At 34.9% G+C, this 27,774-nt stretch overlaps 2 protein-coding genes across 2 annotated transcripts; both read right to left on the bottom strand.

Annotated features, from left to right (window-relative positions):
* Positions 1-14,437: 14,437 nt before the first annotated feature.
* LOC123535978 (uncharacterized) lies at positions 14,438-16,171 on the bottom strand. Its single transcript, XM_045318748.2, has one exon. The coding sequence runs from the start codon at positions 16,169-16,171 to the stop codon at positions 14,438-14,440; it is 1,734 nt and encodes a 577-aa protein (XP_045174683.2).
* Positions 16,172-19,368: 3,197 nt separating this feature from the next.
* LOC128550195 (E3 ubiquitin-protein ligase TRIM71-like) lies at positions 19,369-21,097 on the bottom strand. Its single transcript, XM_053528692.1, has 2 exons — positions 20,251-21,097; positions 19,369-19,766 (listed from the first exon to the last, which is right to left on the bottom strand). Exons 1-2 carry the CDS (start codon positions 21,095-21,097, stop codon positions 19,369-19,371), a joined length of 1,245 nt encoding a protein of 414 aa, XP_053384667.1.
* Between the last annotated feature and the right edge of the window lie 6,677 nt (positions 21,098-27,774).

Here is a 27,774-nt window from a genome sequence, read left to right as displayed (position 1 = left end):
TTTCTTGAACTGGCCAGATTTCATTATGGATTCCAGAGTTATGGCCCCTGAAAGGGCCAGAATTAGCTTTTTTGACCTTGTCTGCACAATAGCAGCTTCATTTATGATTTATTTTAACTAAACTTGCACAAAACTTGTATCACCACAAGATCTTGGTTCCTTGCTTGAACTGGCCAGATTCCTTCATGGGTTATAGAGTTATGGCCCCTTAAAGGTCCAAAATTGGCTATTTTGGCTTTTGCAGCCATATAGAGACTTCATTTAAGGTTTTATTTGATACAGACTTCCAAAATATTTTCAACAACAATAAATCTTAGATTCCATGATGAATCAGATCCAACTGTACGTTCCAGAGTTATTTTATATCTGCTTACCTCCCCTGATTGTAATCAGAATGGATTTATATCAGTAAGTACTTATAGGACTTATTTGAAATTTCATTATTGTCATTAGTTGGACTGAGACAATCAGGGTAGATAACTATGGACTGATTTTATCTCAAATTACCTCCCTTTATTTCAAATTAAAATAGGTATATCTCCGTAACTAATAAAGATACTGATCTGAAATTTCATTTATGTCTTGCCACAGCGGATTGTGTTGGATATGTAACAAATTTTGAAATTATTAAAACCGATGCACTTTTTTTTTGGACGGACACAGTTACTGTAGACTTCAGGTTGTTAACACTGTAGAGGTAGATATTAAATTGATCGCGGAAAAAATAGTAATGAAAACTTTCAAATCAATAAATCGCCATGGAACAGTAACCTCGAAAATGAATTTAGAAATGATATTAATATAGGTAAGCTAGAAACACTGTATTCTCAGCTACATGTAACAAAACAATCCTCATTCTCAAGATACCATAGAAAATATAACGTCAGAGTCAGAAAATTTATCAGGACTCGGCAAGAAAAACTTCTCCAAACAAGAGGGTCATGAGGACCCTATACTGCTCATCTGTTAAACTTGGCCTTGGAATCATCAAGATAAACTTTCTGACAAAGTTTCTTGAAGACAGGGTCATAAATGTGGCCTCCACAGTGTTAACAACCTGTTCCTTTGATTTGAGTGGTGACCTAGTTTTTAATCCCACATGACCTAGTTTTGGACCTGGTAAAGGAATCATCAAGATAAACATTCTTACTTAGTTTCATGAAAATAGGGTCAAAGGTAGAGCCTCTAGAATGTTAACAAGCAGTTCCTTTGATTTAAGCAGGTGACCTAGTTTTTGACCCCACATAATCCAGTTTCGAACTTGGCCTATAAATCATCAAGATGAACATTTTGACCAAGTTTCATGAAGTTATGGTCATAAATGTGGCCTCAAGAGTGTTGACAAGCTTTTCCTTTCATTTGACTGGGTGACCTAGTTTTTGAGCCCATATCACCCAATTTTAAACTTGGCATAGGAATCATCAAGATAAACACTGACCAAGTTTCATGAAGATAGGGTCAGAAGTATGGCCTCCAGAGTGTTAACAAGCACTTCCTTTGATTTGAGAGGGTGACCTAGTTTTTGACCCTACATGATCCAGTTTCAAACTGGCCTTGGAATCATCAAGATGAAATTCAGACCAAGTTTTATCAAGATATGGTCATAAATGTGGCCTCTAGGGTGTTAACAAGCTTTTCCTTTGATTTAACCTGGTGACCTAGTTTTTTACCCACATGACCTAATATCGAACTTCGCCTCCAGATCATCAAGATAAACATTCTGTGTAAGTTTGTATCAAATCAAAGCATAAATGAAACCTCTATATAGCTTAAAGGACCACTATAGAAATTTTTGCCCCTTTCAGGGGCAGTAACTCTAAAACCCATGATTGAATCTAGCTGGTTTTCAAAAGGAACCGAGATATTATTGTGACTTAAGTTGTGTGTAAGTGTGGGTAAAATCGAATATATGTGTGTCACTTCTATTGTGTTCACAAGGTAAAATTAACAAATTTTGGCTCTTTCAGGGGTCAATCAGAGGTCGTAACTCCGGAACCTATGATTGGATATTCCGGATTCATCATGGAATCCAAGATCTGTTGTTGTTAAACATATTTTGCAAGTTTGTATCAAATCAAACCTTACATGAATGATCTAATTTAATTTATTTGGGTTTTACACAGTATAGGTTATGTGGCGCCAAACAGGACTACAAATTTTGGTTTCACATCTCATTTACATCGAAATAAAAACAAAAGGTATGGAAACAGGAAGTATCTATATGGTTGCAAGATTTCCTATTTTTGCTTGTGAACATGATTTTAATCAAACTTGCTCACAACTTGTATTGGCATAATATCTCGGTTCCTTTCGAAAACTGGCCAGATCCCATCTTATATTCAAGAGTTATGGCCATTTAGATGGCCAAAATTTGCTATTTCGGCTTTTGCAGCCATATAGACTTCATTTATGGTTTGATTTGATACAAACTTGCAAATTGTCTTAAACAACCGCATATCTTGGATTCCAAGATGAATCGATCAGATCCAATCAAAGGTTCCGGCCCTTAATTGACCTCTGAAAGAGCCAAAATTAGTTACGTTTTACCTTGTGAACATGATTGGAGTGGCATTTTACATCTAATTTTAACCACACCTACAAACAACTTAAGTCACCGACCTCGATTTCTTTTGAAAACCGGCTAGATTGCATCATTGGTTCTAGAGTTACTGTCCCTGAAAGGGGCAAATCCTTCTATTTTGGCCCTTTCAGCCTTATAGAGGTTTCATTTAAGCTTTAATTGGATGTAAACTTACACAGGATATTTATCTTGATGATCACTAGGCCAAGTTCGAAACTAAGTCATGTCGGGTCAAAAGCAAGGTCACCTGCTCAAATAAAATGAAAAACTTCTTAACACTTTTTAGGCCACATTTATGACCCTATCTCCATGAAACTTGGTCATAATGTTTATCTTGATGATTCCAGACCAGTTCGAAACTGGGCCATGTGGTGTCAAAAACTAGGTCACCTGCTCAAATCAAAGGAAAAATTTGTTAATTCTCTACAGGCCAAATTTATGATCCTATCTTCTTGAAACTTGGTAAGAATGTTTATTTTGATGATTCTTAGGCCAAGTTCGAAACTGAGTCATGTGGGGTCAAACACTAGGTCACCCACTCAAATCAAAGGAAAAGCTTGTTAACACTCTTGAGGCCACATTTATTACCTTATCTTTATGAAACTTGGTCAGAATGTGCCAATGTTCGTGAACAGCGGTTTAGTGGATTCCGTTTTGATTGATCCTGAATTAAAATCAAATCATTTATCTTTAATTTAGGGAATCTCTAAATGCTGAATTTGCAGAAGCTGTTTTTTTTTCTGAAGTGGTTTATTTGCATCACTATGTATGACTGCTGTTGTCATCTCATGCGATTCAATTGCTTGTCTTGTGATGCATATTCATATTATGACCTTTACGTTGAGATAATATGTGGTAGGTTGAAAAGGCCAATATGCTAGGTAAAGCTTTAGATAATTGTCTTTTTTTCAGGATGCGACAGTCAGATGTAAATACTGCCACAAAAAAAATTCCTGACACCGTCTGGAGCAGTTGCTCATGTTGTAAATATTCATCCTGAAAGTTTTTGGTGAATTTAAATGTGACTGGCGTAAATACTGCGATATAACTTAATTGGTATTGTGAATAACATCTTACAGAATGCATATAATTTTTAATGCGCTGAATACTGAACGTGAATGAGTACAATAATATGTATGAATAAGCAAACGATTTTGATATTTTACTCAAAATGTCTTGATTTCAAAGAAGTGGTGCTGATTATTAGACTAAACAGTTTTTTCTGACACATAGCACAAACATTAGGCAACCTTGATCATCAAACTTTAGTTTTACACCCCATTCTCTCCTTTTAAATATAGGCTAAATAATTACCATTTTGTCGACCGATTCCTTGTTTTGTCATACAGATATCAGAAGAACTCTGTAGTGTTTTACAGGTCTCCGTAACAGTTTTCAGAAGAAAACATAACAGGGTATGAGAAGAACAGCGTCCTTCGTGTAACACTTCCTCCCCCGTGTGAATGTGGCCAGTATATGCCCTATGCCGAATATTGTGTCTTATTATGACATTTTTTTGTTTGTTTTTACCTTTTTGTTAACATTTTGTCTTTTCTTGGTCACATTTTGTACTTTGCGTGGTATATTAGCCAAGGCCCATAATTATATACATGGTTAGACTTTTTTCTATTCATTTTATTGATTTAAAATGAGTTACTTCCTTCTTACTTAAAAATAAATGCCCTTGATGTGAATATACACTATTGACTGCAAACTATTTTTGTTCTGATACCTGGAATTATGATGTAACCAAATGTATTTCGCAGAAGTACTGAAAACGTTTTCCTGGATTTATTTATGTTATGATAGTTAGAAAGATGACATAAAAAGACTAGTTTCCTAGAAGAAGTTAAAAGTTTTCCTCATATCATATTACTATTGTGAAATATTTAAGTATAAAATATAAATATACTGTTTGCCTGCAATATTTTGTTGTCTATGTCATGTATCCAAAGTTTGGAGAGTATAATGTTCTTTAGGTTTGCAGTGTGTGACTGGTCCAGCAAATAATGTTTGTCTGATTGGCTGTCTAATATATTTTTCTTTAGATCAGTTTCTTATCAGTCAGAGTTGTGTTGCAGCTGATGGATCTTGCAAATTATTAAGTACTGTTTAATTAATACAATACACCAGAGGGCTTGTGATGACCTTATCCAGTTTTAGCTCACCTGTCACGTCCCATCATGGGCTCCAGAGTTATGACACTTTTAAGGGCCAAAATTTGCTATTTTGCAATTGATTTTAATCAAACTTGCACACAACTTGTATTGGCATAATATCTCAGTTCCTTTTGAAAACTTGCCAGATCCCATCATGGGTTCCAGAGTTATGGTCCCTTAAAGGGCCAAAATTTGCTATTTTGGCTTTTGCAGCCTTTAGAGACTACATTTATGGTTTGATTTGAAACAAACTTGCAAGATATCTTAAACAACAATAGATCTTGGATTCCCTGATGAAACCATCAGATCCAATCATAGGTTCCGGAGTTATGGCCCCTAATTGACCCCAGAAAGAGGCAAAATTTGTTGATTTTTACCTTGATAGAAGTGACATTTTACATTTGAATTTAACCACACTTACACACAACTTAAGTCACAAAAACTGGCTAGGTTCCATCATGGGTACTAGAGTTACTGCCTCTTAAAGGTGCAACATTTACTATTTTGGCCCTTTCAGCCATATAGAGGTTTCATTTATGCTTTGATTTGACACAAACTTGCACAGAATGTTTATCTTGATGATCTCAAGTTCGAAACTGGGTTATGTGGGGTCAAAAACTAGGTCTCCATGCAGGTCAAATCAAAGGAAAGCTTGTTGACACCCTAGAGGCCACATTTATGATCATATCTTCATGAAACTTGGTCAGAATGTTTATCTTGATGATTCCTAGGCCAAGTTCGAAACTGGGTCATGTAGGGTCAAACACTAGATCACCCGCTCAATCAAAGGAAAATCTTGTTATCACTTTAGAGGGCATATTTATAACCCTGTCTTCATGAAACTTGGTAAGAATGTTTATCTAAATGAGTCCTAGGCCAAGTTTGAAACTGGGCCATGTGGGGCAACAAACTAGGTCACCACTCAAATCAAAGGAAACTATTGTGGTCACTCTAGAGGCCATATTTATGATACTATCTTCATGAAACTTTTTTAACAGAATGTTTATCTTGATTCCAAGGCCAAGTTTAACAGGTGAGCGATATATGGTCATCATTACCCTCTTGTATAATCCCCAACCACTTGTGGTGGGGTTATAGGAATGGTTTCCGTTCGCATCAATCGTGTCTGCTCCATATAGCTTAAACCACTTGAAGGATTTGCATGAAACTTGGGTCAAATGATAACCTTATCAAGACGATGTGCTGATATGAGTCAGCCATGTCTGCTCGAAGTCAAGGTCACAACTCAGGGTCAAAGTTTTGAGCTTCCATTTTGTGTCCGCTCTGTATCTCCTAAACCCATGAAGGATTTTCATGAAATTTGGGTCAAATAATCAACTTATCAAGACAATATGCAGAACTCATGAGTCAGCCATGTCGCCTCAAGGTCAAGGTCACTACTCCTAAATCCCTAGAAGGATTTCCATGAAACTTGGATCAAATGATCATAACAACTATTATCGGTAAAATTGTATTCATTATTTCAAATATCGTACTTGAAAAGGTTTTCCCAACCATGTCATATGATCTTGATTACACATGTGTATATATTAGGCATCCCTTGGTTAAAGTTTTCTAGAAATTTCGCATAGATATGTCTCACAAGAACCAAAATGCCCAAGTGGCAAACTTAAGTAGAAACATCCGAACAATGAAAGTAAAAACAAGTATATTATTGCCATGGGAAAATATGCAGGTAAACCCTGAAACGTTTAGAATATATAGTATAAGATGATCAATTGAAGTAAACTTGCAATATTTTACAAGTTCGTGTTTACACTGCTAAATTTCTAAAATGGACTGGTCCATCATTAATTTGGGCAATACCAGTTATTATTCAAAGGGGTATTCACTCAATATTACTGACGGAATAGTGAACAGTGAAGACCATGATCAGCCTGCACAGATGTACAGCCTGATCTGGGTCTGCACTGGTCGCAAAGGCAAATTCACTTGCCGCCAGCAGGCTAAAGGTTAAAGTCTTAAAAGAACCATTGTTTAATGTTGGGAGGAAGACACCGGGTGCTTCCTTTGGACATACTTTAGACATGAACTGGTACCTGGATAAAGCCGTGAATTCTTATTAAAAAACAGACACCTCGTGCGGGGTTTCGAACATACAAAAATACAAGCGGATACAAGCTACAGACCATATCTCAAAGCTATACTAGATCCGAATTTTACATTTGAAAATATGAACATATAGTTTATGCAAACATACAATTAAAAATACCATGCAATATGTTAAAAAAAAGACAAAATGCATGCATATCTAAACACATTATATATATATAGTAGTATAAAAAGTCTAGCCAATGATTCATATTCAATATACATGTATACTAATTGGATGTTTTAGATATAGCGCACCGCTTAAGGGAATCATTTTGCCACAATCTCCAAGTCGCGTCGCAACACTCTAAGATATATTGTTGACAATTTTGTTTATCTAGGTGTTAAGTTTTCGTAAACTGGAAACTTGCTGTCAGCTGTTAAAACTTTATCTGACCAAGCTCTCAGAGCATATAATAGTTTATTATCGCTTTTCGACCGTGTAAAACTAACTGTTAAAACAAAGCTTCAATTATTTGACTCTATGATTTCACCTATATTGTTATATGGATCCGAGGTATGGGGTGTTTACAACTATACTGAAATAGACAGAATTCATATAAGATTTTGTAAGTATATATTAGGGGTTCGAACTCAAACACCTACCAGTGCTGTATATGGTGAACTGGGTAGGTTTCCATTATCTGTGATAGCAAAAGAAAGATCATTAAAATTTTGGCTGAAAATACTGAAAAATGGGAACTCTCAATTATATAACATGTATGCTGATCAATGCAATAGTATAACTGGTACTTGCTGGGCTAAGCGTATTAAGTCTATTATTGAACACCTTGGTTTTTCAAATATATTGTATAATTTTGACAAAAACATAAATTACTTCCCTTTAATAAAACAACGCTTGTTGGATCAATACGTTCAAGATTGGTATAGCTCATTGAATGACTGTCCTAAATTAGACTATTACAGAAACTTTAAAACCTTGTTTTGTTATGAGAACTATTTAGACAAGATTGACAATGATGCACTTAGAAAACATTTTACCTGTTTAAGATTATCTTCACATACATTAGAAATTGAAGTAGGTAGATTTAGAAGAATTAATAGAACTGAAAGAGTTTGTAAATTATGTAATGCAAATGTTACGGAATAGGAATATCATTTTCTTCTGTGTTGCAATAGGTATGCAGATATACGTAAAACATATCTAGGCCACATATTGTGGCCTTCCGTAAACAAATTCAATAATTTGATGTCAACCAGAAATAAAAAGGTGTTATGTAATGTCTCGAAATTTGTTAAGGAAGCTTTTGAATTACGTAAAACTATCCTGGATGCTATGACTGTTTCTTATGATATTTGATATGATAATACTGTATGTGTTTTGCTGTACTTGTATATATGATTGTTGTCTTTGCCATTCTTGTATGCATTTGTAAATGGCCAAAGGCAAACTATTTTGCTGAATATGCCAATAAAATGAAATGAATGAAAATGATATTCTATTATGCATATCATGTAAGGAAGCCATCCAGCTGGCTTACGGGAGGTCGATAGTTTTATCTAGGTGGCCGGCCGCGAGGAAATAATGCACGGAGGGGCACCTGGGGTCCTCCTCCACCATCAAAGCTAGAAAGTTCCCATATGACCTAAATTTGTTTCGGTGCGTCGTTATACCCGACAAGTCTATTGTGCATGCAAGTTTCTATGGCAATGACCGAGCGCTTGTTTTCTACAAACCTTGAACCTCGATGTGCTCAATTTGGGCATGTCGGAAAAATTGTTTGCACAAAAACAGAACATCCGTCTCATTCTGCAGTTAAAGTTTCAAATGACATGTATTTTATTGATAAATCAAGAGAGCAGCTTGAGAGCAAAAATGACAAGCCAATGTCTCGAGTAAGAAAAAATGTATGCTAAATATAACACTCTTGACATGATACTGAAAAATTTGTAATGGTTGCAATTAAATCTATATCCAAATCTGGATACCGAAATACCATTTAGCAATTTAAGCAGTTTGAAATTGCATTTGCCAGTATTAGATGTTGTTTACGTTAACTAGAAAAACAAAATAAGTTTCGCGTGTCTGAGAAAACGTGAAATATTTGCAATGTGTGGGTAGATACATTTATCAAAAACCTGTTAAAATACGGATGCAGAAGGCATGCATTAAATTAAACATTGACGAAGATTTCAAAAATGATAACAACAAAAATCTAGTACATCCTTAATGTGTGAGTGTTGCCTATGCAATCGTCACATTAAAGAGGATATTAAATAAACAAATAAATAAATAATGATAACAACAGCTTTGCACACGGCTCGAATATGCGATTTGTTCACATGTGTAGCAGCTGGGATTAGGGAAGAGTTTAGATGCAGTTACCCTAACAGACACATTGTTAGGTCCCTTTGACGATACACAATGTTGGGTCCTCTTGGCGATACACAATATGCCTGCACGGGTCTTGGCAGTTGCACAATAAAATATGTCATAGAGTGACGTGCAGTGTTTCAGTGACCCAACATTTTAAAACATAACTAAATATCTACTGTTACTGTTGATTTAAAGTTGTTGTGTCCTGGAGTGTATTGTATAGAGCAATTCAAAGAACTCTGATTTTTCAACGTTCTAAGCCTGGTATAATTCCTTTTGTTATTTATCGTTGTAGCGAAGTAATTCAAGGAAAGATCTGTGAAACAGATATTAAACATTTTAAAATCTAGATGAAATTATTAATGAATACTAGTACGGGTCAAGTATCGTGCCAGAGCGATAGAGCTATTGAAGCACACACTTTCCAGGGTAATGTTACATAGGACTCTATACGAAAGATGGTTATATTCCTCAAAATATCCGGGGCTGCTCCAGTTGCAATTTTAGACACTGTCACAAACCCTGTCAGTAAGCATGAGAGAGTGATCAACTATGAATTTAAATGATTATCTTTGTAATATGCAGTGCAAATGTGACAAACAAAATATAGGCCTATTAAGGCAGGTATATAGCAAGAGAACGCATCTCTAAGACTTGCCGAAATTTGTTCAACATTTTCAAGGGGAGGCCCAAAAACCCAATCCGCCGGGAGATGGAGACTCACTCCCTGACCTACCCCACCCTAGCAGCATCCCTGTTTTGGTTCGTAGCAATGCTGCTCATATCTGGTGTACAGTTCAAAATCATCCAGGTACGCCCCTGATTCTGTCTTGTATGACAAGCATTGTGGTATTTTATTAAGTAGCTAAAGTGTTTCACATTATGTTTTTTAGGGTAGTTAAGTGTTTCTGGGGGTAATGACATGGCCCAACGTTAAATGTCTAAACTATAGAATGGATAAACAAAACTTTGCATTTAAAATTACTTCAGAATTCTTCCTACTGATCTTGCCATTGTATTTTTTTTTTCAGATTCAGGTGAACTAACCATAAGTTACCTATTGTAAAAGGTAATTCCCAGTTAATTAAGGCACTGTCAGCTTTGTAATTCAATTCTTTTGGGTGATGAATTCCATTATCTATTTATTTGCACACACTTTAAAGTCTTCAGAAGAAAATGTTTGGCTAAGTTTTATTTTCAGCACCCAAATTCTATTAAGTTTTCTATGCTAATGAATAGTGACAGGAAGGATCGATACGCTGTTGAAGCTTTCTTTTTTTTTTTCAAAAACATAATGTTAGAATGCATGTACATTATGTAGTATGTATTATCTCATTCATCACGTATTTTCTCATTATTCACTTGTTAGATACATTGCAGTGTACTATGTTTTGCCATTTTTGTATCTGTGTTATATTTTTTATTGTCTTGTATGTCAGACGCCCTCATGGGCCTTGAATTTCAAATAAACTTTGAAACTCTGAAAAAAAAGTATTTTGGATGTGCAGTGCGTGGCTCAGTAGATATATATCTTATGTATTTGTACTTAGCTAATGGCTGGTTGCAACAAAGATTCAACATGTCTTTGAGATTGCTTATCTATACTTTAAAAAGATGAATGGGTCTAGATGAATGGGTCTTATTGGAAAAGTAAACAAGTACAAATATATATATACAAAGCTATAATTAATGCAAGCAAATTCTTTCTGTCTGGTTATTATTGCAAATCTAACTGCAGGTACGCACTTGAGCTTACTGTTACAACTGATATCAAATTATGCACATGACCTGCAAACCATAGTAATCTATGAAAAACAACACATTTGTCACTATTTTCGATAAAAGTAAAATGCAGATGTTTGAAGAATGGGTTGAAATGTATCAATTTTACTACCAATCAATGAAATGACACTATAACATACAGCCCATTTTTCAGTTCAACACGAAACTATTACATATGATAATCAGCATATTACATATTATAGATCATATGCGACATATATTCTCTTAACATGTACTAAAATGATACATACGGGGAAGTAATTTTCAAACCTATGCTTTGCAGACTGATATTTAATGACATATATTACTTTGTTTAATACGTTATATAAATTGCAAGAATCTAAATATACAAGCAGCGTAAGGCAGTAGAAAAACCCAGCTCACATAAATGGAGACAGAGTTGTTCCCCTTGAACAACAACATGCTGACCTACCATAAATACTAATAGAATAGACAAGTTAGTCATAAAGGCAGAGTTTCGCTCACCTAACCTGAAGTTTTACAGCAGAGCTATACTTAAAAAGGATGAAAATGTATGGCCAAGTTCCAGGGGGATCAGGTAAAAAATTGCGACCACTGGTGTGCAATCATAGTCTTTCTAATCACTGACCTATTGACATAGTTTTTAACATTTCAGGTTCAATATAGACCAGGTAGAATATGCAGCTTCTATAACTGTGTAAGTAGTGGTGCTATATACCTCATTTTTTGACCCAAGGTCACCCTATTTCAAACTTGACCAGATTTGATAGAGACAACTAATATACCAATAACATTTGATGTAGATCAGGTAAATAGTGTTGCCTATATCAGTACTAACAAGCTTTTGTATCAGTTGACCTAGTGACCTGATTTGTCATCCCAGAAGTGTCATTTCCAACTTGACCAAAATTTAAAGAAGATTCTGGCCAAGTTTCATGTAAATTGAATAGGAAAATCTGTCCTTTAGGGTGTTCACAAGATTTATCTATGATCTGACTAAATTTCCTAGGTTTTGGTTCAAGACAATTGTATTGAACTTGTCCATCGCCCTTACTTAATAAGTTTCAGTATAAACAGTAAGAATGTCAATGGCATTTCACTTAGGACAGACATATGGCCATCAAAATGACTTATCTCGAGTACCTTGCGCTCTGGTGAGCTAAACTGAACCAGAAAAAGATGGTTATAACTACTGGACATGAAATAACCTTCACCTAATAAGCCCTATCTTCCTTTCAAAATAAATGTATCATGTCGGGCACATTTTCTCCTGTAATGACAAATGCTCAGTATTCCCCCGATATTTTACAGTAAAACAAAAAAGCATATTTCATATATGTTAAGGTCTCTGAAAAGCAGCTAGCTTTATCAATGTAAAAACACTTTACAACAGAAACATTACAAAAACATACACCCCCAAACCCTTCAACAATAAAGTAATGCATATTTACAAATACAGGAGACTAAAACATACACAAATATTACATTATGTAATAATCTGTGACACGCACTGAAATGACGGCAACAGTATGAAAATAGAACTGTCTTATCGAAATATAGTATATGAGAAACATTTGGCCTGTTTTGGCCTAAAACCTGAAGTGCAATACGCGTATATACTTTTTCTAGTATGATAAATTTACAATTTTGTACTCGTATAAAATAATTGTACACTCTTAAACAATACAGTGTAACAAAAAGTCATAATTGAATTCAACACATCTGACTGAAAGTGTTTTGCTATTGTTTGTTTAAAATTCAAATTTGAGTAGTTTAAGTCTATAATTTCCATCGAAGAATTTTGATTTGAAACTTGTTCCGTGGTATAAAAGTAGCTAAAAGCGTCTCCCATTTCTGCAAAACGCTGTCTTCCGGCAATCTTTTGAATTTCATATCAGAAAAGTTAAACTTCCATTAATTCATTACATTTGCAGTATTAGGCTTCTCTCTGTGTCAGTTATTCGATACCTTTTTATTTTACAAATTTAATGACACTGCAACTTATGCCCATATTACCAAGTAATGTGATCCCAGCAACTAAAACGGCATAAATACTTACATTACGCTTCATGCATTTTAAAATCATTTGTCCGCAGTATTGTAAATATTTTTTGCATTTAGCTTGTTTAGATTACGATGCAAGTGTAACTTAATGAGTAACATTTTTTTGTCTGCAAAACTTGATTCTGTATTAATCCGGAAAATCTTTTGAAGATTACTAAAATTTATTTACTTGCTTGTCTGAATCATGAAATGATATCAAAATATGTTAACCTGACATCCGTTTATTGTAATAGTGGTAAAAACATTTGTTGATAATTTATAGAAACATGTATGATATCATTTACATTTGCCTGGTGAACATTTTAGTGAAATAAAATTCGTCTCTGCAGTAACTGTTATTATATGAATGACAATTGTGTAATATTTTCTAGGCCTGATTATGGCTAGGCAGATCTCAATTACATATTTATGTACATAAATTTTGACCGTATCCTAGAGTTTCTAATACATGCGTATGCAACAGAAATGTTTAATCCCTCACTGTACTAATAAACTTCATTAAAGAAAAGGGGATGGAGAGTAGGGTGGAAGGTAATCTTTAGTGCCATAAACGGATTCTAAATTCTAAATACAGTCAAACTGGCTTGAGAGACCACGTCTATTTAAGGACCACTTGCATTAAGAGATCTGAAATGCGCTCACCAACTGAAGTAGGATATTGAAATTCACACAGTTGTAACATCGTACCGTGTATTTACGCTATTTTATATAACAAACCTATTCGAAAATGAGAATTGAAGACATAGTTACTAAACCGAGATCAAATTCTACCGGAAATCCTGGTAATTCATACAGTTGAGTCAAACCGAAAGACGGAGACCAAAATTTATGGCCGAGGTAAAAAAAAAAAATACCGAGGAAAATGCCTCGGTTGCCTAAATAGTCGCCACGGTCATGTTGAAATGTGCAACACCCCTCAAGCCCGGCCTCCTAGCATCGACATGAATTCAAAATCACCAACCTTAACCACTCAGCCACAAAGACCCATATTGCACAATCTGTAGCAAAATTTCCTCAGTTCTATAAAGGCACATGAAAATATGAATGTAGTGGAGTTTCACAATGATGTACGACATTAGAAGCTAGTTTTCTTTCAAGTGTGATAATTCCTACACAGGATGTCCGGATCAGTACAGGATAAAATAAGAACAACGTTACATGTATTATACTTGGATAAATAAAAAAATGTCATTTTAAGATATATTCGCAGTTTATATGTGGATGTATACATATGTACGTGTATTTTTCACTAGCTTCTTTCTCTGTTTTTACTCGGATAATAGTTAACTTGAATGTCCACCCAACTGTACAATGGGTGGCTTACACACTTAAAGCGTTTGCTGACAGCGTAGCCAATAAATGTCTGAATACTTCCAACAGGTTACTGTTACATTGGCGACAGCGTAGCCAAGAAGTGCATTATTTCAGAATAAATACCTTCAACAGGTTACTGTTAATCGAGGTTATATACAATTTTTGTTGTTCACGATTGTAACAGATGGAACATGTGTTTTTAACATCTTCTTGTACCTTTTGACCTTCGTGTAAATCTCCCGAGATACGATGGATAGTATGGTTTATATAGCAACAAACCAGTAATGACCCGTCATCCAAAATCACCATCCCCTTCGGACTACACAATTCCGTGTTTTGGTAGATTGCAGTTATTTGCCCTTTTAACGTGACACTTACAATACTATTGCTGCCAGAGTCACTGACGTACAGTAATTCGGCGTTCTTACTGCATATAATATGTGCCAATCCTTGAAAGACCTCATTTTCCAAAGGTATTGTGTCCACAACTTTACCTTGCATATCTACTGTAAGAATACAGTTTGGATCTGTGCAAAGGACATAAAGACGGTCCTGGCAGTAAGTTACATCTCGGCACCGCTCCTTTACTTTAATCCTGCGGACAGTTGCAATTTTATGAGCTGTTGTCATCATCAAAATTTCTCTGGTACCTTGCACGGTCACTGCGATTTGGTCATGAGGGAGTGCAGCAATCCCTGAGGGTGGAGGGTCAATTACTTTTTCTTGGACAATAGCTTTACTGTCTGTATCCACAACCTTAAGTTTATTGTTGTTGGTACCATCAATCAGAACAATTTTGTTGGAGCTAAGAGCAGCACATCCTGACACGTCGCATTTGAAAAAAGTTTTATCCGACTTTGCTTTTACATTTATTTCATCTATAAATGTTAGACTTTTTGAAGACTCCTCTTTCTTTGGAGAAGCTATATTTGCTGTAAAGCTCAGTTTTCCAAATCCGTCTGGTTTAGACAGCATCTTCTCTAGATCTCTACATTTTTCATATTTGTATTGCACATTAACTTTCTCTAAAGACTGCTCCATCATTTTAATTTCATCCGATTTAATCTTCGATTTCGCTCGCTTAATGGTAATATATAGTTGCCCATTTTGATTTGACGACTTGCTATCTTGCAGACTGGTCTGAAGTTTCTTAACATCAGATGAAATGTTAGTGCATGTATCGACGGCTTCCTTAACTATCTGTTTGTCTTGGGATTTCCTTTTATTAGCGACTTCAGTAATTTTGGTTTGAAGTTGGTCTAAACGATCATTTATTTCTTTACGAAATTTAGCTATATCATTCAGAACACTTTGATACTGAGCATCTATCTCTTTCTCTCTGACTTCTGCTTTATTCCTAACATCCTCTGCCTCTTTTACTTTTCGGTCCAGTTTCTTCATAATGTCTCTGTATTCTTCACTGTCCCCGATATCTGCACATTTATCGGGTATGTAGTCAATCTTACACGCTCTATGATCCATGGTTATGCAGTCAGTACAGCCAAGCGCCTCATGTGTAGGACAGAAAAACTTGATGACTTCGTTTTCATGTGTCATACATCTTTCTGTGAAAACCTCAGTAGTTGAAACAGCGGTCGACACTCCCTTCTTCGCCATACTAACTTTGTCCAACAGCTCATGATGCTTTAGAGCTTTAGTTCTCTGATGAAACTTGAAGCAATTTCTGCAAAGATATTCATGACAGTTCACACAAAATCCATGAGCTTCAACATGTTGATCATCTGTCAAGCAAGGATCACATTTGTGATCGAAATCCTCTCCTGAACCTTTCAACATTGAATCTGCTAAATCAGAAGTTTTACGTCCCGGTACAGCCATGACTAGTGCAAATATCTCTTATCTACTCATGCAGATCAATCAAAAATTTATGTTGTCTTATTATAATCTCCATACATATTCTTTTCCCGTTTGAAAATCATACACAAACAGAAATGTTAGTTATATCATCCAGAACACACATTTGCCAGGATTTAGACGATATCATGGATATAGACAATCAGTTTCAGTTAAATCTTTCTACTTCCTGAATATGTTTTACCTGTTGAAAACGCGCCACACATTTAAGGTTTCGATGGAGGCCTTGAGAAACAAAAATCAAACATCACCAAATCATAGAAAGAAAGAGTTGTTTGACATGAAAATTGAACAGCATGTAAAACATGTATATTACTTTACGAAACAAGTGTCAGTATACTGATATAAACATTGAATTCCGGAAAAGGGCTGCCTAAAGGGGCTCCACTTCCGGACAGTTAAACGGCTTCAAAAACTCACCATTTTCAAAGAACAGTTACACATGTTCGTTTTGATGCATTTGCAATAGCGTGCGAGTGGTGAAATTTCGCATAACAAGGTGGAACACAGTTTTCAGCAATTGTTTATCATTATTTCTTTACATATGGCATTCATTTTCAAAGGGAGACAACTGTTCCCGATTATTTTAAGTACAAATGCCTTCAATTTCAAAGATGTAAACAAATTTTATTCGATGACTATAAATATCTATCTATTGAGAATCAAAAGTTGTCTTATTAAATATGAATATTTTTAGTGAAAATATACACAAACAGGAAAATGTTATGTTTATCTCAAATCACACATTCGCCAGCTTTGCAAATGCATCAAACAATCATGTGTACAGTTTGAAATGTTTCTTTCTAAAGTGTTTACTGTGAATACGCGCCCATTTAGTACGGCCTTTTCCGGAATTCAATGTTTATATTAGTATACTGAATGTTCTAAAGTACATACTACATGTTATTAATAGCCTGTTCAATTTCCATGTCAGACAATTCTCTTTTTTCTATGAATATTGGGAATTGTGATTGAATTTTATTGTTTTAAGGCTCGGATCGAAGCTTAGAATAGGTGACTTATTTTACTGCAAAGACATTAATGTATCTAATGCCAGGCAAGAAGATACCAGATGATTTAAATCATCTTATTACCTACTGTAGGGCATATATAGCGGAAATAAAAACATCCTGACAATTCTAATTTTTGCAGTGCAAATTGACAATAAAACCCGGAATCATTAAACACTAATAGCTCATTATCGTCAATCTTTGTCCGATTGTGCCAGGTAGATGAACATAGATATAATTACATATTTTCCTCATGGCCATGAAATTCAAAATAAACAAGGTATTCAGTGAGTATAGTATTTCACTGAGAACGGGAGTTGTTCACTCACCAATTCACATTCTATCAACAGGTTGTTTCCACTGAGTAAAGAGTGTTAAGGGTAAGTCTCTAGTTATCAAACTCAGCCGAGATATTTTTGTTATGCTGCCTATAAACATATGTCTATTGTATCTGAACACCGCAATATAATTCAGTGTCTGATAAATAATTATATTGAATAAATATTATATAGTACATCTATATCAAATATTTCCTTAAATATCGAAACGACATGATTTATGAAAACTGTAGTCCAACCACCTTAAGTAATCCCTTTAACGTCTAAACGGCTAAAAACGATGATAACGTCAGTTACGCTAATGTACGCCAACAATGAGCGTAACGTCATATACATCTTCCGTATAAGTATTGTTGAAATCAAAGAAAATAGGCCAGTTATCGAGCGGACACAGCCAACTTAGATATTTTGACCTATTCACATCTAGAGATACTGGTCCAAAGTGACTTGGTATCATCCTTGACCTAATTTCTAAAGAAATACAAACTTTGTATACGTTTGGTTTAGTTCAGAAAACATATAGTTGTTATTGGGCAACCGTTGACTTTTTTTTTCTTGTAATTTTACCTAAGTCAAGGGCCATAATCCTAGAGGAAATACCCCGAACTGGCTGGTTATCTAACTTGATCTAGATTTTATAATAATGCATCTTCGGTATAAGTATGATTGACATCAAAGATATTGTTCTAGTTGTCAGGCAGAAACTGACAATTTTGGCAATTCCAACCGAGTGATTCAATGGCAATTACTCTGGTGATACTAGTTCGAACTGTCTATCAAATTGACCTAGATTCTAGTTATCTGGAGGACACTGTCAATTTTGGCAATTTCAACTGAGACAACGGCATTAACTCTGGTGATACTGGTTCGAACTGCCTATCAAATTGACCTAGATTTTATAGAAATAACACTTTGTGTGGGTTAAGTTTTGTTTTGAGAAATATACAGTTATTGAGAGGACACGGATTTCAACTGCCGCCCAGCCCGTTAACTGGGAAAACCTAGTAAGTCCCGTTTTTCAAACTCGTGCGAGAGGGAGACAAACAAACAAACACGCACACAATAGATTTTCTTACTTTATTTATATTATTATAAATACTACTATAAGTACTACTAGCACGAAAGTATTAGTAGTGTGTTTTATAATATAGCTTAAAATATCTATTATTATTATTATTATACCAGATTTATATAGCGCCCTTTTCATGATCAATTTCACGTTCAAAGGCGCTTTACATAGTTCAAATGCAGCCACAGAGCGATCTGACCAGAGGGACAGAGTGAGACAAAGCCCCCCACGATAGACAGATCAGAAAACAGGTTTGTCCGTCTAACTCAGCTCGTTGCGAATAGACAGCCTGGTTCTTTAACGTGCCCAGTGTATAGCACTAATACACGCAAGGATTGCCTGGGTTCCTGACCAGTACACCTCTAGTTGGGTGAGAAACGCATGAAAAGCGTTTCTGAAAATTCCCGAGTAGCTGCCGGGGATCGAACCCCGACCTCAGGATTGGAAGGCCAGTGTGCAAACCACTGTGCTATCCGTCCACCACTTGTTAACATTGCGATTGCTGACATGGAAAGCAAATCAATGTTAAACGTTGATACTGCTAGAGCAACTTAAATATCAAAGCAAAGTCTCACTTTATGTGTTATTTGAAAGCTTAATTCTACTTTCCTTTATTGTTGGGGGCAAATTTCAGGATCCAAGGTCGTATCTTTCGGTAGTCACCTTTGGTGAATAAAAAAGTCAGAAAAATCGGCGGGATCGGAACCATATAGAATAACGCTGGTTCCTTGGCAAATCGGTGTATTACTTCAGACTGAATACCTTCAACAGATCATTGCTGAACGAGCCTGTATAGACTTTCTTTTGTTGGTTATTGTAACAGATAGAATATGTTTGTTTTACATCTACATCCAACGTGTGACATTCCTTTAAGTCTCCCGTGATACGATGAATTGTGTGAAATGAGTTGGTACACACCAGCAATGATCCATCATCCAGTACTACAATTCCTTGCGGTCCTTTTAGGTTACTGTCCTGATACGCGGCAGATATTTCCCCATTCGATGTGACACCAATAATATTGCTGCTACGAGAGAAACTAATGTATATAAGATCAGAATTCTTACTATATGCAATGCATGTCTTGTCTTCAAACCCCTCTTTTTTAAGATCTATTTCATTCAGCACTTTACCGTGGATATCTAATGTAAGTATACAATCTGGGTCATGTCAAAGAACATACAGACGATCTTGGCAAAAAGTTATTTTCTGACATTGTTTCTTCAGTTTTATCTTGCGAACGAATGATAACTTCGGAGATGTTGTCAAAATCAAAATTTCTCTATGCTCTGGTACGATCGCTGCAATGAGATTATTGTATAGCGCAGCGATTCCCGAGGGTGTTGGGTCAAGCAATTTTTCATCCACTACAATTTTTCTTTCTGTATCCACCACTTTCAGCTTCTGGTTGTGGGCGCGATCAATGAGTACAATCTTGTTAGAGCTTAAAGCGGCACATCCTATAACATTACATTTGAAAAAAGCTTTATCGGACTCTGTTCTAACATTTATGTCATCTATGGGTACCAGGCATTTTGACTGTTCCACTTTTCTTGGAGCGTTTGCTGTGAATCTTAACTCTCCAAAAATATCTTCTTTTAAAGAGCATCTTTTCAAGTTGTTTACCTCGTTCAAATTCGAACTGTACATTAACTTCGCCTAACGACTGCTCAATCAGTTCAAGTGCGTCTGATTTAAGCTCCGATTTAGCTTGTTTAATGGTGATGTATAGTTGTCCATTCTGATTTGTTGACTTGCTATTTTGCAGACTAGTCTGAAATGTCTTAACATCAGATGAAATGTTAATGCATTTTTCGAGAACCATCTTAACTGCGTGTTTGTCTTTGGATCTCCTTTTATTAGTCATCTCATTTACTTTCGTTTGAAGTTGGTCTAAGCGATCATTTATTTCTTTGCGAAATTTAGCTATATTCTCGGTAACATTTTCATACTGTGCGTCTATCTCTTTGTCTCTGACTTCCGCTCTTTTCTTAACATCATGTGCAACTGTTATTGTCTGGTCTAGTTTCTTAAGGATGTCCCTATATTCCACACTGTCTCCAATACCAGCACACTTATCAGGAATGTAGTCAATTTTACATGCCCTATGATCCATTGTAATGCAGTCAGTACAGCCTAGCGCCTCATGTGTCGGACAGTAAAATTTGATGACTTCGTTTTTATGAGTTGAACATCTTTCTGTGAAAACCTCTGAAGTTGAAACAGCGGTTGAAATTCCCACCTTCGTCATACTATCTTTGTCCAGCAGCACATGATGCTTAAGAGCTTTGGTCCTCTGGTGAAACTTAAAGCAATTTTTGCAAAGATATTCATGACAGTCCAAACAAAATCCATGAGCTTCAACATGTTGATCATCTGTGAGACAAGGATCACATTTGTGGTCGAAATCCTCTGCAGAACCTTTTAACATTGAATCTTCTAAATTAGAAGCTTTACGTCCTGGCACATCCATGACTTGCACAAATATCTCTTATTCTTATCTACTCATGCAGAACAATTAAACATTTAAGTTGTCTGTTTATAATCTCCATACAAATTATTTTTCCGTTCGTAAATCATACACAAACAGAAATGTTAGTTAGATCACACAGAACACACATTTGCCAGGATTTGGACGATATAAACAATCAGTTTCTACTTTCTGCATAATTTTCTACCTGTTGGAACATGCCACACATTTACGCCAACATTGAATCTTCCCTATTCATTGAAAACGAGTGCATATTTTCCGATGCAAAGGTAATAACCTTTTTACTATATACAAGTATAAATGTGATGTAAATATTATGACCGAATAAGATTGGAAATACTGAACTAAATAAAAAAAGAATTAATGCAACGACAATTTTCGGTACCATTGTAACTTAATGAAGAATAAAAATGACTAGGTAATAAATGGCAGTGTTTGGGTGGGGGAAAGGGGGTGATGGTGGGGCGGGAAATAGGGTGTTTTGTACATGTCGTTACATCTCGTAATTACATCTTGGAAGTGCTTAATGTAACTTTTTTTTGTACTTTGAGCTCATTTTGTAATCTTTACCTTTGACCTATAGACCCTGTTCTTGTACTCTACACATCGTCTAATTGCCAACTACCTACATGCCAAGTTTGAAGTCAGTACCTTGCATGGTTATTTTTAGTTATACTATGGACACAAAGTATAATGGACAGTTTTGACCATTTAGCTCAATTTGTGACCTTGACCATTGACCTACAGTGTCGTTTTAAACGCTCTGCACATCGTCATTTACCACCTATATGCTAAGTAAATACCTTTAATGCTTAATAGTTCTGCTCCTAACATGAATTATGGGGGACAGATGCATGTGCCATCACATAATACGTCCATTTTTTCAAAAGTGGCGTATAAGAAGGGTCCACTTGGAAAAGTAAACAAGTATATATACAAAAGTGCAATGCATGCATATTCTTTTTACCTGGTTTTCTGTATGAGTGTTTATTGTTGCAAACCCACTTGCATGTAGGCACTGGAGCTTTCGAATGTTGTTATAATTGACTCCAAATAAAACACATGACTGGTTATTTTAAGTCACAAGGTGAGCAAAGTACTAGTAATCTACGAAAAACAACACATTTTTCACTATTTAGTTTTCTTTATTTTCGATAAAAGTAAAATGCAAGATGTTTGAAGAATGGGTTGAAATGTATCAATTTTACTACATCTACCATGATGACAATTAATGAAATTATACTATAACACACAGCCCATTTTTTCAGTTCAAAATGAATACAGATCAAGAAATGATAACATATGATAATCAGCATATTACATATAGATCATATGTGACATTTATTCTCTTAACATGTACTAAAATAATATATAAGGGGAGGTAATTTTCAAATCTATGCTTTGCAGACTGGTGTTATATTTTACTTTATTTTTTAATGTGTTATATAAATGACAAGCATCTAAATATACAAGTAGCATAAGGCAGTAGAAAAACTCAGTTCAAGTATTTTGGCCCTCCAAAATGGAGACAGAGTTGCTCCCCTTGGACAGCAACATGCTGATACCAGAAATACCAAGGGTTAGTCATAAGGACCCAGTTTCGCTCATTTCACCTTAAGTTTTTCAGCAGAGCTGGACTTAAAAAGGATGAAAATGTATGACCAAGTTTCAGGTGGCTCAGGTAAAAACTGTGACCCCTGATGTGCAATCATGTCTTTCTAATCATTGACCTACTGACCTAGTTTTTAACTTTTATAAACATTCTGGTCAGGTTCAATACAGATCAGGTAGAAAACGCAGGTTCTAAAACTGTATAAGTAGTGGTGCTATATACCTCATTTTTGACCCAAGGTCACCTCATTTCAAACTTGACCAGATTTGATAGAGACAAAAAATATACGAATAACATTTGATGCAGATCAGGTAAATAGTGTCACCTATATCAGTACTAACAAGCTTTTGTATCAGTTGACCTAGTGACCTGATCCCCCAAGAAGTGTCATTTCCAACTTGACCAATATTTTATGAAGATTTTGGCCAAGTTTCATAAAATTTGAAAATCTGTCCTCTAGGGTGTTTACAAGATTTATCTATTGTCTAACCTTATTTCCTAGTTTTTGATTCAAGACAGTTGTATTGTATTTGTCCATCAACTTTACTTAATAAGTTTCAGTATAAACAGTAAGACAGCCAATGACATTTCACTTAGGACAGATATATGGCCATCAAAATGACCCATCTTGAGTACCTTGCACTCTGGTGAGCTATTAAATGAATCAGAAAAAGATGGTTATAACTACTGGACAAAAACTACCCAATCAAAAGCCATGAAGTAACCTTCACCCTATTGTAGATATAAGCTCTATCTCTCCTTTCAAAATGTATAATGTTTGCTCAGACCCATTTTCTCCAGTAATGACAAATACTCAGTATTCCCCCCGACTTTTTTTTACCATTCAGTGAAACAAAAAATCATCTACAGTGAACATATTCCATATGTATAAAGGTCTCTGAACATCTATCTTTATCAATATAAAGACACTTTACAACACAAACGTTTCTAAAGCATACACTCCCAAAACCTTCAACAGTAAAAGTAATGAGTGATGGTTAACTCTGATATAAAGATTTCTTGCGAGTAAGAATTCTAATATTAATGATGATAATAAATGAAATAACAATTCTCATGATATGGAAGAATTTATAAAATAATTCTGATAAAAATATGCCACAAAAGTCGTACACATTTTACTATAACAATCTAATGAACAAAAGAATGCTTCAATTATGTATCAATAATTAACAAAAAAAGCGTCTAACATAATAATATACATACCAACAGAATCACAGAAGCTTACCTATGTTACATGCCCTATCAAAACATGTGCACAATATAAATGGAATATGTACCTTAAAGACAAATTACTAGTTCATAATTTCCCTTCTAAATTACCGTACTGTGAAATTAGTAACATTCGTGGCGGATATTTTTTTGTGAATTTTGTGGTTGAAAAAAAAATCCATGAAGTTTTATCCCAATGAACAATGAATGTTCCTATTCATTCTATGTTTAAAAGTTGTAATCCACAAAATTCATATCCCCACACAACAGAAATTTTGACCAAAAAAAAACAACCTCGAAATTAAATGATTCACAATATTCAATTCTGAATTTGTCTTAAAATTTAATAAAATCTTGACAAAAACTTGCCATGGAATCGATAAATTACATACTTCCAAATCTAAAAGTAAAAAGCCAGTAAAATGGGGAATATTTCATATATCAGAAAACAGTGATTTTTTTTTTTTTAAATAAAATGGCTAATAATAGCCTGTAAAAGTAAATTATTGTTAAAATAAAGCAACTAGCAAATCACTTGCAATTTACTTTAAGATACTTTTTAAAACATTTATCTAAATTATGTGCATATAAAACAAATTCTTTATTTCTTAAATCTTTCTTAATTCTTTTTTTTTTTACAAAAATTCAGAATTAAAAGCATTTCACAAATTTACTTGTAACTTATTTCCATAGTTCTGACAGGTCAAAATTTTAATATATGATTAATTACAAAACTGGTGCACCTAAATGCAATCTTAATTAAGTTTTTAATATTACTTGACAGTTAAAACAACAAAGAAAATGCTTTAAATGCACATTCCTTACAGAATACACAATCACATGCAAAGTTAAACATAACTGAAGTCATGTGCATTTTTGTTTAAACAAATAGTATATGTATACCTACATTAAGTAACCGGGTAGAAGTCATTGTATGGCACAACATTTTTTAAAATGAGCCACGCTGTGAGAAAACCAATATAGTGCATTTGCGACCAGCATGGATCCAGACCAGCCTGCGCATCCAGGCAGTCTGGTCAGGATCCATGCTGTTCGCATTTAAAGCCTATTGCAATTAGAGAAACTGTTAGCAAACAGCATGGATCCTGACCAAACTGCATGGATGAATTTTGTGGATTACAACTTTTAAACATAGAATGATTTTCTCATGGTGTGGCTCAAATGATGTCATTCACTCCAACTTGTAGTATACTGTGAAATTGTTCAAATTTGTGGGGAAAAAACAATTCTTAGTTTGGGCCAAAGTTGCTGTTCTGAACTGTGGAATATTTCTGTAATTTCAATTTAACTTAAGGAAGTTCTGTATGTTTGATAAACCAAATGTGAGAAAGTGATAGTGCAACTTTATATATCTGGATAACCGTAAATAAAGCCTGGACTCTGCATACGGAAATGAATTCATGGCAACCAACGGGAGAATGTATAACGGGGAGCAGTGGTCTAGCGGTTAAGGTTTCAGCCCCTCAACCCTGTTTTGAAGTTTTGAATTGAATCAAATTCTACATTATAGAAAAATAAAATATCATGCAGAACTACCTCAATAAACAGGATTTTTATTATTCACTGGTGTTAAATGTTGTTTATTGATATCCACAACATTGTCTGAAATAAGTACAAAATCAATAACGCAGATTTCACAGTATACATACCGGTATAAGCAGTTCCACTGGGAAATATCAGTTACATTTCAGTAAGTTACTTGGTCCCAAACATTCTTATAATACAAAGCACACACCTCACAAATAGAAGTATGCCATTTCAATGACAAAGTTTACTATACAACTTCCTATTTTAGTCTTTTACAAATATTAACACAAAACAATCATATGGAAACATGATGCATTTGCCAACAATTTATACACAAGTAAATGGAAAAGAATCATTACACAATAGTCATTTAATACTATCCTCAAATATTTATTTTTTGGGTCAAACAACACTAAGAGTCATATGGCGAGTTTCTAGCATTAACTAAACTATAGGGAAACTGTAAAAGTACTATAGGCCCTTCCCAAACAATAAGAACTATATGGCAAGTTTTCAACCTTAACAAAACTTAATGTAAACATTAGCACTTAAAAGAGTGCTAGGCCTCTCCAATTCCTAAGTGTGAATCTTGGCAGGCCCAGGAGTCTTCCAGACTTAAGAAAGTTAAGTAATCAATTTTGATAATTGATGTGAATTTCCTAAATGAGGAAAAGATCATTTATAATTCTAAACAAAATCTGCATTAAGTTACCCAGTAAGAAACCAACTTAACCTGAAGCCTGTTGGCGGCAAATGATTTTGCCTTTGCAACCAGTGCAGACCAAGATCAGCCTGCACATCGATGCAGTCTGACCATGGTCTGCACTGTTTGCTATTTAATCAGTAAATGTTCAGTGAACACATCTATAATAATAAGTGGTACGATCGAAATTGAATGATGGACAAGTCCATTTTAGAAATTTAGCAGGGTAAAGGTTAAGTTACAGATATTAACTCTAGAACATAAAGATTGTCCAGCATCATCTCCGGAACAATTAAGCTTAACCAGAAGTTAATAAGTTCAACTTAAGCTTCAATATAATGCGCCTTAACCCTTACCCTGCTAAATTTCTATAATGAACTGGTCTATCATTCACATTGGGCAGTACCACTTATTATTCAAAGGGATGTTCACTAAAAATTTACTGACTGAATAGTGAACAGTGCAGACCGTGATCAACCTGTACAGATCTGCAGGCTGATCTTGGTCTGCACTGGTCGCAAAGGCACATTTGCCGCCAACAGGCTAAATGTTAAAAATATGTGCATATTATTATCTATCAAAGCAGGTGAAATTTGACTTCCTGTAGATGCAGTCTTTATGTAAAACCATATAAATTTTGATCAATTTATGATATGTTAAAAATATATTTTTAATAAATCTAAAGGTAAAATCATGTCTGTCTCTACAAAGCTGTAAATATTTTGTATATAATGCTATAATGCTAATTAAATGAAAATTTCTGCCAGCAGAATTGAAATGACTCGGAACATGGCCAGCGAAATAGAAAATTTCCCCCAAAAATGTCGTTTTCAAGGGCAGATAACTCTTTTTCAATACCAGTGACCTATCACTTTTATTGCATATCTTTGTTTCTTAGATGATTGTCCTTCAATTTCAAAAGTTTGAAGAAATTTTATGATTTGGAAAAATTTCACCCATGTTATATACAGAGGCTCCAGTGTACGCCTTTAACTCACCCAGTTTGTCTGAAAGAAAATTTGTCCATTCTGGTAAGCTCTCATTATTCATAACATTTTATGAAAAAAAAAAAATTACAAAAAAACCTACACACACACATATAATAATGGTACAAGCAAGCAATTCATTTAGCAGTATTATTCAATAAGAACAATATTTTTTATCTTACTGAAAAATTCTAATAAAATATACATGTATAATTCAAATCTGAAATTTCCAAAAATGACAGCACAATGAGTGAAACGGCAAAAAATGTATCATTTAACAGTAAACTAAAAATAAAGCATTACTAAACCAAAACTATATACATGTAAAACAGGAGTTTTTTTAACATGTAACAATATAATCTAAAAAGCACTATAATATCTAATAATATTCAATATACATGTAAAGTCCACAATACAATTTATGTAACAATGCTGTTAAAATGATAACCATTCTGTTTTAACCTTTAGCCTGCTGGCGGCAAATAATTCTGCCTTTGCCAACAGTGCAGACCAAGGTCAGCCTGCATGGATGTCTGAACTGTTAGCTATTCAGTCAGTAAATGTTCAGTGAACACGTCTG

Source organism: Mercenaria mercenaria, chromosome 17, assembly GCF_021730395.1.
Source record: "Mercenaria mercenaria strain notata chromosome 17, MADL_Memer_1, whole genome shotgun sequence".
Taxonomy (NCBI): domain Eukaryota; kingdom Metazoa; phylum Mollusca; class Bivalvia; order Venerida; family Veneridae; genus Mercenaria; species Mercenaria mercenaria.
The sequence above is the reverse complement of the archived record's forward strand: the minus strand, read 5'-3'. Positions and strand labels throughout refer to the sequence as shown.